This window comes from Misgurnus anguillicaudatus, chromosome 17 (assembly GCF_027580225.2).
Source record: "Misgurnus anguillicaudatus chromosome 17, ASM2758022v2, whole genome shotgun sequence".
NCBI lineage: Eukaryota > Metazoa > Chordata > Actinopteri > Cypriniformes > Cobitidae > Misgurnus > Misgurnus anguillicaudatus.
Genome location: NC_073353.2, coordinates 24,672,749 through 24,686,113, shown reverse-complemented (window position 1 = coordinate 24,686,113; position 13,365 = coordinate 24,672,749). Strand labels below are relative to the sequence as shown.

Genomic DNA, 13,365 nt, shown 5'->3' with positions numbered 1-13,365 from the left:
GCAGCTTCATGTATATACAGTGAGTGTGTGCTTGCATCCAAGTCTTCTTAGGGACAGTAAAACTGGAAATGAAATCAGTAAGAGACGGCAGAGGACAGTGAAGCGTTCTGTCATCCATCAATCAAGTACTGACACCCCGGCACTCTCCTATAATGCCGCAGGCCACTGTCACACATATTAAACAGTCAAGAAACTCTCCAGGGTCCTCATTTGCTCAGGTTCCAACCAACTTGAGGTCAAAGCACATAATCTACTCATCAAATTCACTTTTGCATCACATAATGTCACTCTCACTGTGCGCGTTTGTGTGTGCGTTTGCTTTAAAGACAGACAGAACGAAAGACAGGTGAAAGGAAAAGATGTGAATTTTAAATACTCTCCTGCCTTAATTCGTAGCATTCCCTCAGGACAAATACAGAGTTTCTGCATGCACGGTTTTTTATTTCTTTTTTTGACATCTTGAACACTATAAACCAAGTACAGAAGCAAAATGAGACATGAGCTCTAGCAAGCTGAACTTTTCTAAACTCTGGTAAGCTGCTTACCTAGCATTTTAAGAGCTAATAGGTGTGGTACAGACAGAAATGTCTGAACCCTCTAAGATTCCAACGCAGATAAATTATTTTAGGCAAATTTAAAAGCAAAATCACATGTTTCCAGGATATATTTCAGAAGCTGAGTAAGAATGCACTGTATTTTTTATCATATTGCTTTGATGGAGATATATATGAAGAGTTTGGTTCCAAAACGCGATAAACGCCATTTTTGAAAAAAATGAGTTACTGCCAAAATCAGTATTATATCAGGTCAGTAGTTAAAAGTAAATTCTTAATTTTACGCAAAATCCAATATCCGCCGTGTTATTCTGTCATCTTTTCTCCCTTTTTTCCCAAAATGCGATTAACGCCACTCCCCCTTTTTTACAAAACGCAATAAATCCTACAGCGCACCATTCACGCAATGTAAACAAACATGGCGGCGCGCTGAGTACATGGAGTCCTATTTTTTCTCATCTACTTTGTACTTCGTGATCAACAAACAAAACAAAATAATACTTTAATGGCATTGATAAACCTGTGGTGGTTTTCTGTGACGGGAAAGAAACGTAAGCCATCAACATCTAATAATTTCCCTGAGAGGCACTCGGGAGACGGGTGCTTGTTCTCCCGACAGCAAGCTTCTCATGCTAACACATTGACCCCAGAGGATCTTTATATTTATATATACATGAGGAGTTCAGATGGAGAATCCTGTAAGTGCATCTGACATGTTTTTTTTGTAAATTATCAGTTATTTCATTTTAATGGCAATAAAAAAGTTATAAGTCAGTAATTGAAATGGTTTATTTTCACAAATGTCACTTGAGTCATTTTTTTTTACAAATTTGACTTGCTTTAGCTCCAAAATCCTGTAAGTGCATGCAAGTTTATTTGACAAAAAACTCAATTTTTAAAGAAAATCCAAATCTCTAGACATAGTAAACAATTGCAAAATATCCAAAGATCCAACTAGAAACATTGCAAATAACGAAAGTCGGAACGTTAAATTTAAGAAATTAAACTGCATATTAGGGGGCGCTGTGGTTCATGTGACTTCCACATACTGGTTGTATTCAGGTCCAAGTACTTAAGAGACACAAGTTTTAATGTGATCTATGGTTGTTGTGCACATCGTCATTCATCTTATTAACTCATTCCCCGCCAGGCTTTTTATGAAAAGTTGCCCGCAAGCATTTTTGTGATTTTCACAAAAGTTACACAAAATGCCTTTCAGGAAAAGTTTCTTCTAAAAATATATAAACATACAAATATATCAAATGAAAGAACAGACCTTCTGCTTTCAAATAAACAAAACAGGAAGAAAAAATTTTCATCTTATCTATTTTTTTTTCTCTGCCTATAAACTCTTTAATATAGGTATTTTTGGTGGGGAAAGAGTTAATCTTTTGTGCACGTAGAGGACAAGTACACAAAGTCGGGATGGCGCTTAGCAGATTTCACTAACAAATCGATAAGACATTTAGCAGATTCTGACATCAACGCAGTATTTCTGAATGGCGTGAGGCCGGGATTAAGCGGATGTGAAGCAAAGGTATTTGATGAACATATAATACATGCTGAGATGCCAATATAATAACATTGATTTCTAATACACTCTTAAAATTAAAGCTACTATACCATAGAAGAACCATTTTTGGCTATAGATGCTTTCATCGGATGCACGTGCGTTGTCACGGTTACGCATCTTAATGGACTGGCTAGTGGCTAAACTCAACTTTGGAACAAATACCTTTTCGAAAATAACAAATGTTTTAGTTTCTGCGTATATTACTTTGGAGTACCTAGAGTAGTATTACATTCTTCATATCTCCGAAGAGTCTTAGTTTTATAAGATTTATTAAAGGCAGATCAGCTTTACTGATTCTTTCCGATAACGGTTAAAAACGAGTTACGAGGGGGAGGAGCGAGTCACAGGTCATGCAACACTTTAAACAACACTGGATAACTTATGATTCATTACATTTTTGTGTCGTTTATATAATATGCACTTATAAGCCTATTTCCAACATAACACAGAAGTCTTACTTACCGGATGCAACTCATGGACCCGGTTGGAACATTTCAATGAAATCCAGCGTTAAACAAACACACACACGCAAACTCTGCTGCTACCCCGGATAAGCAAAATATATCCATTGTTTCCATAATGCTGGCTTTCTTCTCCTTACATCCAAAAACACACTTCTTCTTCCATGCCATTGTTGAGTCTTGATAAAAACAAAGCTGTCGCGTGAAGTGATGCCTAGCGTCCTCGGTTCTTACACTTCTGCTGATTGACGTCAGCTGGACCCATATTCAAAAGAAAAACATTTTGAAAATTGTACGAACCCTGGCAAAGTGCATTCAGCACAGAAATACTCTGTAATATGCCTAACTGCTTTTTTGACATTTTGCATTTGTTTAGCATGAGAAAACCAACTCTTAAACTGTGTCAGAATGCGTGAAATAGCGTTGAACCCGCCCCCCCTTTAAAGACGAGGGGAGACAGCGATTATGGATTACCGCTATGTGAAAGAGGTTTGGCACAGTAACGTTAGCTCAGTTTTTATATACTTTAGATATAATGTGAACTAAGGTAATCTACTTGTTATTTATTTTGCTATTTATCAAAAATAAACTACTCTAAAAGGATTCTATTGTTATTGATTCTTTGTGGAAGTTTACCAGACGTTACGTTTGTTCCACAGAAGCCATTTGTTTATGTTGTTACTGCTGAAACCGTCTATATGGTTCTATAAAAATGCTTAGTTTTCACAAAAGGTTGTTTGTAGTGAATTTTTTTTCTACAGACTATAAAATGGTAAAAAAATATATTTTTAAGAACCTTTGTGGGAGCAGAAATTGTTCTTTAATGGCATCACTGTGACCTTTTGTTGCACCTTTATTTTAAAGTGTGTATTCAAACAATAAAATATAAATCTAATTAAAAAAAAATAATAATTTTGTTGTGTGCACTGTGTATTTTTACATGTTTCTTTTTTGATTTATTACCTTTGCACCATGCTAAATTTGAACTACTTATGCTACTGGAATCAGTGAAGGAGATATAATGCAATATCTGGAGAGAGTCGGCCATTAGCATTCTCTCATTTATCTCAGTTTCATTTACTCAGCTGGTTCATACATCCCCAGAAGAACATGACATGGATCCTGCTAATTTTACTTTTATGGGCATTCAGTTTCCTCACCTGAGCAATAAAGGTCATGTGACTGATTCATCTTTATTAGATGTCTTTGCAAAAGACAGGGAAAGTCTATTTCACGCTGTTAAGAGTCCTCCAAAAGCAGGTGTCTCCACTGTTGAGAGTCCTCCAAAATCAAGTCTGCTATTATAAAGCATTTTTATATTATGCAAAACATTTATTCAGAATATACAGCAACTTTTAAATCATTGTCAATGGAAGCATGATGAAGCTAACCAGCCAAACGATAAGCCCCAAGAATCATTTGTGAGGCTTTTGTTACTCTTCATGTGAGTTATTGACTTTGGAGCATTTCAGATCTATCACTTATGAGATTGCATTTGAGTTATTGGATACTGTAATACTGCATTGTAAAGATCTTTTCTGTGAAAACAGAGGAAAGCAAAGCAAACTCGAGTATTACAATCTGTTTATTATGAAACCAGTTAGCAACAGGAAATTGTTGTTGTTGTTGCTTTGAGCTGATTAAACCATAAACAATAGATTCTAGCAACATGCTGGTAGAGGAAAACAGATATATTTTTAGTATCTTTTTAGGTTTGTGAAATGACAAAACAAGATTGTGCTGACACAGAGAATGTGCTGTTTGAAATAGCGCAAAAGTACTCAAACATTTAAAACCTTTGTCATACAGTTAATAGGGCCTAGAGAGGCCGAGTGTTTTTGGGCAAAATTTTGTTTCTGCATTTTACAAAAGTCAAGTGCATTGCAGGTTGCCGCCCAAAGCACTCTGTATCCATGGTAACACGGCAGGAGGTGTGAGGTCATTACATTGAAAAGGTCAAATTTCAACAAATCATATCAGCAACTATTAAACTCAAAGCCAATGGAATAAACAAACACCGCACACTTTTAATGAAAATACACACATCGATGTGGAGGAGTGTGTTGACTTGCATGGCTGCAGTATTACAGTTTTTTAATATTTTTAACAGATTTAAAGGCGCAATGTGTAATTTTTAGAAGGATCTTTTGACAGAAATGCTAAATAATATGCAAAACTCTATTATCAGGGGTGTAAAATACCTTTTTATAATAAACCGTTATATTTTTATTATCTTAAAATGAGGCGTTTTTAATTACCTTTTCGTGGAAGTCGCCATTTTGTGCTGCCATGTTTCTACAGAAGCCCTAAACGGACAAACTTTTTTTACTAAGTTATCTCCGTCAATTGCATGTTTTTCTGCCGTTGGTTGTAATTCACAACCTAACCACTGGATGCCGCTAAAATTTACACACTGTACCTTTAAAAAAAAATGAAAAATAAACTAAAATATGTTTTGCATACACAAAACACTTGACTTGCATTGTAAGTGGACCTGAGGGAAGCTAAAGTGATAAAAAATGAATGACATGACCCCTTTAAACTTTTACAATTAATTTCCTCTCCATGTGCCATTAAGTTCCAGTTATTTTTAGCCCCGATTTTAGTCTGCTTTTCATAATTCTGTCTTTCAAAGTAAAATAAACGAAGTCACATCTTATTCTTATAAAATGTGTTTTTTATTCTTTTGGTTGTGAGATAACAAATGTGTGTCTTTCAAACAGTAAGTCAGTAAGTGTTTATATGATTACACACAGCACGTATATACTCTGTGTTTATGTTACAGGAATTCCACATTTTGTATGAAGGTGTCGATGACTCTGTTGGTTGCTGATAATGACACAGCAGGATGTTATAACTCAAAACTGCGCTACAGCGAGAAAGCAGAACTGGGCAAAAGTAAAGACATCTCCTGCCCTGATATCCAGGATTATATTCAGCCTGGAGAGAAACCACAGATAACGTGGTACAAGGTACAGTAAGAGATATGGTGTGTTTTCATTATAACGATACATAAGCCTGAGATGGTGCTTATGTTCAATGTAATGCATCTCTGTCTGTGCACTTTCTCTTTCGCTCGCTCGCTCACTCGCTCTCTGGGGTGCAGGAGTGCAATGTGCAGCATTGGAGGACCAGTGTGTTACAGACCTCAGACATGCTGTCCATACAGGAAGTGATGGATGATGACATCGGCAATTACACCTGTGAGCTGGTTTTTGGAGGGTTTCAGGTGCGACGGACAACGTATCTGAGCGTCACAGGTAATGTACAGCATGGGGTCTGTGTGATTTGTGTGAGCACCTTGTGTAATGTTTGTTGCTGTTGGACTTTGTAACCTTTAAGGACATTTAAACAAAGAAATTGGCATATTGATTATTTTTTTAACAATATTGATGGATTAGGTATCATAAAAAACTTTTTCTTTATTAAGGTTTATGTTAAAGGGACAGTAAGTAGGGTTTTAAGTGTTTTATTAATCAAAATCAATGTCCTCATTGGTGTCAAATGACCTCTGCCAGTGATCTGACTTTTCTTTGTAAGCTTAAAATTTCTTCTCTTTACTTACATTGAACGGATAAGTCCAAGGAGGTTTCCATGTCGTTCCGCCGTATTGATAAACTATAATAGCAGAGAGGGACAAATATCACTAGCCTACCAACGCGTTTCCACAATGCGCTTTCATTCAGAACACGTGAACTAGCTGAAACGGACTAGGAGATCAGTGAGTACATAACGGCTACCGTAGTTGCGACACGCATTTGGAAAAGCGAGGCGCTAGAGAGCACTGTTCGTTTGAATGCAAAATACAATTTAACCACTAGACGGGGGTAAATCCTGTCTATATTGTCCCTTTAAGTATACTGTGGTGTATGTAAGCAATAAGGTACGAGAGGCTGTGCTGTACGATACAGCACTTGTCTCGAGTACCTTATTGCTTTTATAAAACGGTTACCACACAATATTAAAGTAAAAAAATATTAGTGCAACTTTCATGAAGTTAAATCAATAAAAGCATTCCTTCCGCTAGAAAAAATAGTCCCTGACTGCGAACAACAACATGAAAGCTCAAATAAAAACAACAAACTGTTCTCAGACTTTGTCTCATTATATGTTTATGTGTTGCTAAGAGTGTTGCTAAGGGCGCAGTGATATTAAATAGAACCGTTGGGTGAAGCGGTCATAGCAGTGTTTTATCGTGAATAAAGCACACTTATTGACCAATCAGAATCAAGGATTGGAACTAGCCGTTTTATAAGTAGAAATTAAGATGTGTTGATGAGTGTAAATGTAAGCAAAATTAATCAATGTTGTAAAACTATTGCTCACTGTTATTTCATGTTAGCTCTTGCTTTAGATTCGTGGCATTGACCTTGTAACTTATTTGCACAAAAGGTCAAATTTCTTGCATCTATTGAAGCACACATATGCTATGTGGAATTATTTTTCTGGGCAAACTTGGATCATGGAAACATTACGAAGATGAACCTTAACTGTGTGTTTACATCAGACATGAGTTCAACGATTTGCGCGAGTGGATTACATACAAAGTCAATGCAAAAATGCGATCAGACGCGTCCTCGCGTGAAGCGATGCGAATGACGCTATATGGGCGGCGCGTTTACTGCGAAAAACACGCGCTATTTGCCTCAAACCCGTCTTCGCCTAAGTTGAAAATATTGAACTTGAGCGAAAAATTCGCATGACACTAAGTTAAATCCTGCGAGTAATCTAGAGCGGGTAGCGCGATGGCTCGCGTTTGGTGTGTACGTTGCATAATGGGGCATACACACCAAACGCAAGTTCATTGATCTGCGCGAGTAGATTACATACAAACTCAATACAAAGAAACACTCAGACGCGCCTTCGTGTGGAGCGATGCGAATGACGCGATATGGGGGAGCGTTTACCACAAAAACACGCACTATTCGCCTCAAACCCGTCTTTGCCCAGGTTGAAAATATTGAATTTGAGTGAAAAATTCGCATGACACTAAGTTAAATCCTGCGAATAATCTAGAGCGAGTAACGCGATGGCCCGCTTTGGTGTGTATGTAGCATAATGGGGCATACACACCAAACTCAAGTTTAACGATTTGCGCAGGTAGATTACATACAAAGTCAATGCAAAGACCTGATCAGATACATCCTCGTGTGGAGCGATGCGGATGACCCAATATGGGCGGCGCGTTTACCGCGAAAACAGGAACTCAAGCGAAACTCAAACGGAAAATTCGCATGACACGAAGTTAAATCCCGCAAGTAATTTAGAGTGAATAACGCGATAGGCCGCGTTTGTTGTGTACGTAGCATAATGCGGCATAGACATTTGGTTTGTATGTAGTATAAGGGGGTAGCACACCGGACGAGAAGCGACACGGCACGTAGCGTCGCATTTAGGACAACTCGGAGGTATCATACACCGGACGTGCACATTTAATAGCGCAAGCTTAGTCAGATAGTGTCTACTTCAAAGGGCAAAATATACGTTAGCAACCAATGTTAATCGCTAAAGACTTGGGACAAATATGTTATTTAATATTTAACCATGTGCTCTGTGGCATGACAAGGATTTGGGCAGCGTACAGGCAGAGTCACAGCCGACAGCCACTGTCAGACCCGCCGGTGTGCGTACATTCATAGAAAATGTTTTTAAATGTTTGCTACGTCCGGTGTGCGACACCCTTTATATCCATTTATCCGAGTACTGTGACGACAAGTTTGTGCAGGCAAGCACTTCCACATTTTTCTATAGATAGTAAAATTTAATTACTTATCCAGTTGTTTCCAGTGCCACGGACAACATGGCAGCTTTAACATAAAGTTCATAAAATAAACAGAGTTCACTTTAAAGTGCCCCGTGAGGGTCATTATACTGGTAAATGCAGTGTTGAAGGGCTTTATTATAGCACAACCATGCACTTTCACACATTTTAAAACATTTTCATGTTTTAATTCATGGGCTTTTGGCCTTTCTTGTCGAGAGAGAAAGTAAAGTGGATCAAGAGTGTGAGAATGGGATCAGAATCTAAACTTGCCTTCCCATGAGCACAATAGCTCATACTGTATTTGCACAAGTCACTGCACACATTTGACCTCCATTACTGCTTTTTTTCCACACATACACACACAGAGATTGAGAAAGAGATAGAGAATGACATTTATACAGACACAATGCAAAGCTGTCAGTGGAAAAGTCAATATTTTTACGCTTAAACATCTCTGTCTGTGTTTAAACAAATTTTTATTGCCCCCTTGTGTGCTTGACCCCTTCTGTCTTGATGGTAGGTCAATAATACAACACATACAGTTGAAATGAGGTCAAACGTCGTTCTTTTTTCATTCCTGAACCCTCATTTTGTTGAAACCTATTTAAACATTCTGCAGTGCTCTTCCAGCACTCATTTAAAGCCTATTTTAGGACTGCATTACGCTCTCTGGGACGATTTCCTGGATTGAAGTTGTAGTCCAGGACCGCAAATGATTCTCAATGGAAAAACCACCATTAACAGCACAATTTAGTCCATGGCTCAATTTAACCCACACCCATGGAAACAGACGTTTCATGTTTAGAGACTTATAGCAGAATCATAACAGCACACCTCAATTTGTTTTGAGCCGGTTACGGTCATACGTCTCTATAATTGCTACAAAAACCTGCCTCGACGGTACATCTCTGCGGCGGGTTATCTGGTGGAACCGCCTGTACGCCTGAGGGAGGAAGTTAGCGGAAAAACACAGAATCATTTTCTTGTTTTTGAGTGCTTACAGACAGTCTATTACTGCAGACATGGTTTTCGACAACAAAGATTGGAGCAGCCAGTTTTTTGTGCTCGGGTGCGTGCGTGCATGTCGGAAAATCTAAAGCGTGAAGCTGACCTACAAAAATACCCGGCCGATGATGTGAATCAGATCCATTGTACATCTTCTGTCGAGGCAGAGGTCCAAAATGTGTGCCTAAACAGGTAATCGTGCGCATTGCGTACACACAAACAGAGTAAAGATGATCGAGGTGCAATGCTGAAGATGGACTTTCTGTGCGAGTGCATGTGTGTGTAGTCGGGTGTAAACTCAAGATATCGGTGATAGAACGGATTGTGATATTAATGGGACAAAGAAGTGGTTCTGGCAGCTGAATAGTTGCTTTTCAGAGCAGGGCTATGTGCTGGTATTTATCTACGGGCCGCAGGCACAACGTTTCTCATCGATTTGGGTGTCTTGCAGACACCCCTGACCTGTCTGGTGCCCTCACAGTCATTCAGTGATCAGGTTTTGCTTAAATTCAGAAACATAGATATTGTGCTGCAAAGATGGAATAAACAATAAATAGCTATAGATGGGTTTAATAGGAGTAATGGCAACAGAGAATATATCGTTAGAAATGGTTGAGGTACTCAGTAATGAATGCAAGCATCAGATTTTTTTCCTAAGAAGGATCACTTAATGGAAAATATCGTCTTTTTTAATATCACTTCATTATATTCGAGGCCATCACACACTGTGGGGAAAATGTCTCTGAAATCAATGGTTTGTGAGGGAAATGTGGTTTCTTAACAATGAAATTCTCTATGTATGTTACAAATAAGATTTTTATTTTGACATTTTCTAAATGAAGCATGAATCTCACATTACTAAGTTTATCAAAAAACTTCCACTAAATGGAATTATTCATTATCTGGGTTATTCATTACTATTTAATTTTTCTCTGGGCCTTTTTTGCACGTCTTGTTAACCACAGGTCATGTAAAATGCTGTTTTTGAATGTTGTAGTTGGTATCATGTCTCCGCAGATTGAATGTTTCTGAAAGAGTGGCACTGTCTTTAAAACTACCGTAATTTCCCTTAGGAAGAAATCAAGAATGAGATCGCTTTGTTATCTCAATTGTTTCTTCTAGGCAGCGTTGAGATTAAACAGAGAGCAAATTGAGCTTTTTGCTTGCATCTGCTTCACACATTTTTTCTGACTTAAAGGGACACTCCACTTTTTTTTGAAAGTATACTCATTTTCCAGCTCCCCTAGAGTGAAACATTTGATTTTTACAGTTTTGGAATTAATTCATATGATCTCCGGGTCTGGCGGTACCACTTTTAGCATAGCTTAGCACAATCCATTGAATCTGATTAGACCATTTAGCATCGCGCTCTAAATTATCCAAAGAGTGTCGATATTTTTCCTATTTAAAACTTGACTCTTCTGTAGTTACATTGTGTACTAAGACTGACAGAAAATTAAAAGTTGTGATTTTCTATGCAGATATGGCTAGGAACGATACTCTTATCTTGGTAATAATATTACGCAGCAGCCGAAAATAGGCCCCTTAGTAACTGTCAATAGCAGGGGACTATTTTCAGGGGCTGCGTAATATCATTGCGCCTCCTGCAGCCATGTAACACCAGCAAAGTCCTTGATTTTTACGCCAGAATGAGACTATTATTCCTAGATTTTCTGTCAGTCTTAGTACATGATGTAACTACAGAAAAGTCAAATTTTAAATAGGAAAAATATCGAAACTCTTTGGTTGGTGTTTTAGTGTGATGCTAATGGTCTAATCAGATTCAATGGATTGTGCTAAGCTATGCTAAAAGTGGTACCGTCAGACCCAGAGATCGGCTGAATGGATTTCAAAACTGTAAAAATCAAATGTTTAACTCTAGGGGAGCTAGAAAATGAGAATATTTTTTTAAAATGTGGAGTGTCTCTTTAAAGAATCTAACATGTATCTCCTCTTGGAGTTCCAGAAAAGATCAGACATTGTCAAAAAATAAAGCTCAGAATGACCAGAATTGCTCTGGGATTTCAATTGAAACATGAACTATTTTCATCCAATTCTTTTTCACCAAATTATTTGAGTTAATGCCAATTTATTTACCAGCAGTTAACATTTATATTGTGTCAAGAATTGTTTCATTTGTGTATAAGGAACTAAGGCTTCCAAATCTCCTGAGTTCTGAAGGAGGAACCACTGAGCAATAACATTTTCCTTTGGGTTATTTTTTAAATTAATACTGACGGGACCCAAAAAATCCATTTGTTAGGTTTTTAGCTGCTGGCTATGGAGCTGTGTGTTAATGCGGTCTCGTTGAAGTAGTTCTTGCTGGCAAACAGTTTCCAAAAGTAGCTTGCGTTTCCTATTGCTATTTTAGTACAGACAATGTGGTTTCCATGGACACATGCGTGGTGTCCATGCCAACGGCAGGTTTGGAGCAGTGTAAGCGCGTGTGCCCGGAAGGGACTTTCACTGGAGTGTTCCGGGGACAGTGCCAACCATTCTACACCTCTCCCACCTGTACCCACCTGTGCCCTTCTCACTAAATCTCCATGGCAACAATCAGGGGAGGGCAGATGCTCAGATTCAATCCAGTCACCCGTTGACAGAAGAGATTACGCGCACTGTGGACTGGCAGGGATTCGGTGCTGAGTGGCAGGGTAGGTATTTAGTGGTTACAAGTAGATACGCGGGTAAGAATGTGTTTTGTTTGTGTTTATCCGTTGATCTTCATGTTGATTGGAGCCCCTGTGGTCTTTAAATCCCCCATGGTACACATGGGGCTGTGATCTCACATACTTTACACATGCTCTTTACACCATGCATCTGTCAGGTCTAATCAGGACAAGATAAGTGTGCGTGTGTTTTGTGTGTGAGTGTCGGTGTGTGCGCATATGTATGTATCCCACTCTTTGGAGAGTTATGTAATCATATTTAATTAAGGATTCATTACAGATGCTTCTAAGTGAGAGTGTGACAACTTAAAGTCCCCCTGTAGTCAATAATTTTAACACTTAAAACTCATATTTGAGCATCATAGTGGCATATGTAAAAGTTTTTCCTGTGACAGGAATTTCTTCATGCTTTAAAACAGCTTGAATGCAACTCTACACCATTACCTAATTTAGTATATGCGGATCTGTGAATATGCAAATGTATCCCCGCCTCTACTCAATTGCACAGCTTGGACCATAGATATGAATATGCTAATTAGTCCCCGCCTCCACTCTTTTGCATCACATTGGATCATTTATCCATATCTAAATAGATGCTACATTTGACTTTGGGGTTCTTTTTTGTAAAAAAAACTTAGCTGTAACATATCTATCTATCTATCTATCTATCTATATCTATATCTATATATATATATCTATATATATATATATATCAACAAATATACAACATATGTCCATTTTGCCGATTTTGAGATTTTTCGACGGATTGAATGTCCAGGTTCATTTCCGTATACAGTATGCTTCACATATCTAAATGGCCAATGAAAAGTTGTGAAATCATGTCATCTGATTTTCACGTATATCCATTTGGTGTCAAAGCTGTCAATCACGCTGCGTATCTCCCACCTGGTGGAAGCATCTCGTCTGTCTCGTGAAGTTTCATCGAAGCTCAGTACTGGATAGCCAAATAAACATAGCCTGGTGAGACAATGACTTTCCTTCATGGAGGAAAACGTTTCCCCCCTGACGCCAGACGTACATCTAGGAGTGACAAAATTATGGTAGGACTGTGCAAACAAAGTATCTGTCTAACATTACCATGTCAGTATATTGATTCATTGTCCATTCATAGTTTGCAAGAGACATTTAATAAATTTATAATTAATATTAAATAAACTAAGCCTATTTATTAAAGTGTAGGCTATTTAATAAACTGAGCGTATTCATCTGTTAATATGAAATGCGACTTGGCCATTCTAATTAATGATCGGAAGAATGCGCATCGACCACCGTTACTGTAAAATATGCACATATGTCCATTTAAACTTAATTTTGGTCA

At 38.1% G+C, this 13,365-nt stretch overlaps 1 protein-coding gene across 8 annotated transcripts in view; it reads left to right on the top strand.

Moving 5' to 3' along the window:
* The window catches only part of il1rapl1a (interleukin 1 receptor accessory protein-like 1a), a 191,069-nt gene that overhangs the window by 126,411 nt on the left and 51,293 nt on the right, over positions 1-13,365 (top strand). For all 8 annotated transcript variants that reach the window (XR_012358352.1, XR_012358353.1, XM_055214892.2 and 5 more), the window contains 2 exons: positions 5,374-5,560; positions 5,695-5,848. Coding sequence is in view for 6 of the 8 variants with exons in the window: in XM_055214892.2 (XP_055070867.1) it covers positions 5,374-5,560; positions 5,695-5,848 (341 nt within the window). In the remaining 2 variants the exon portion in view is untranslated. The remainder of the gene's footprint in view (positions 1-5,373; positions 5,561-5,694; positions 5,849-13,365) is intronic.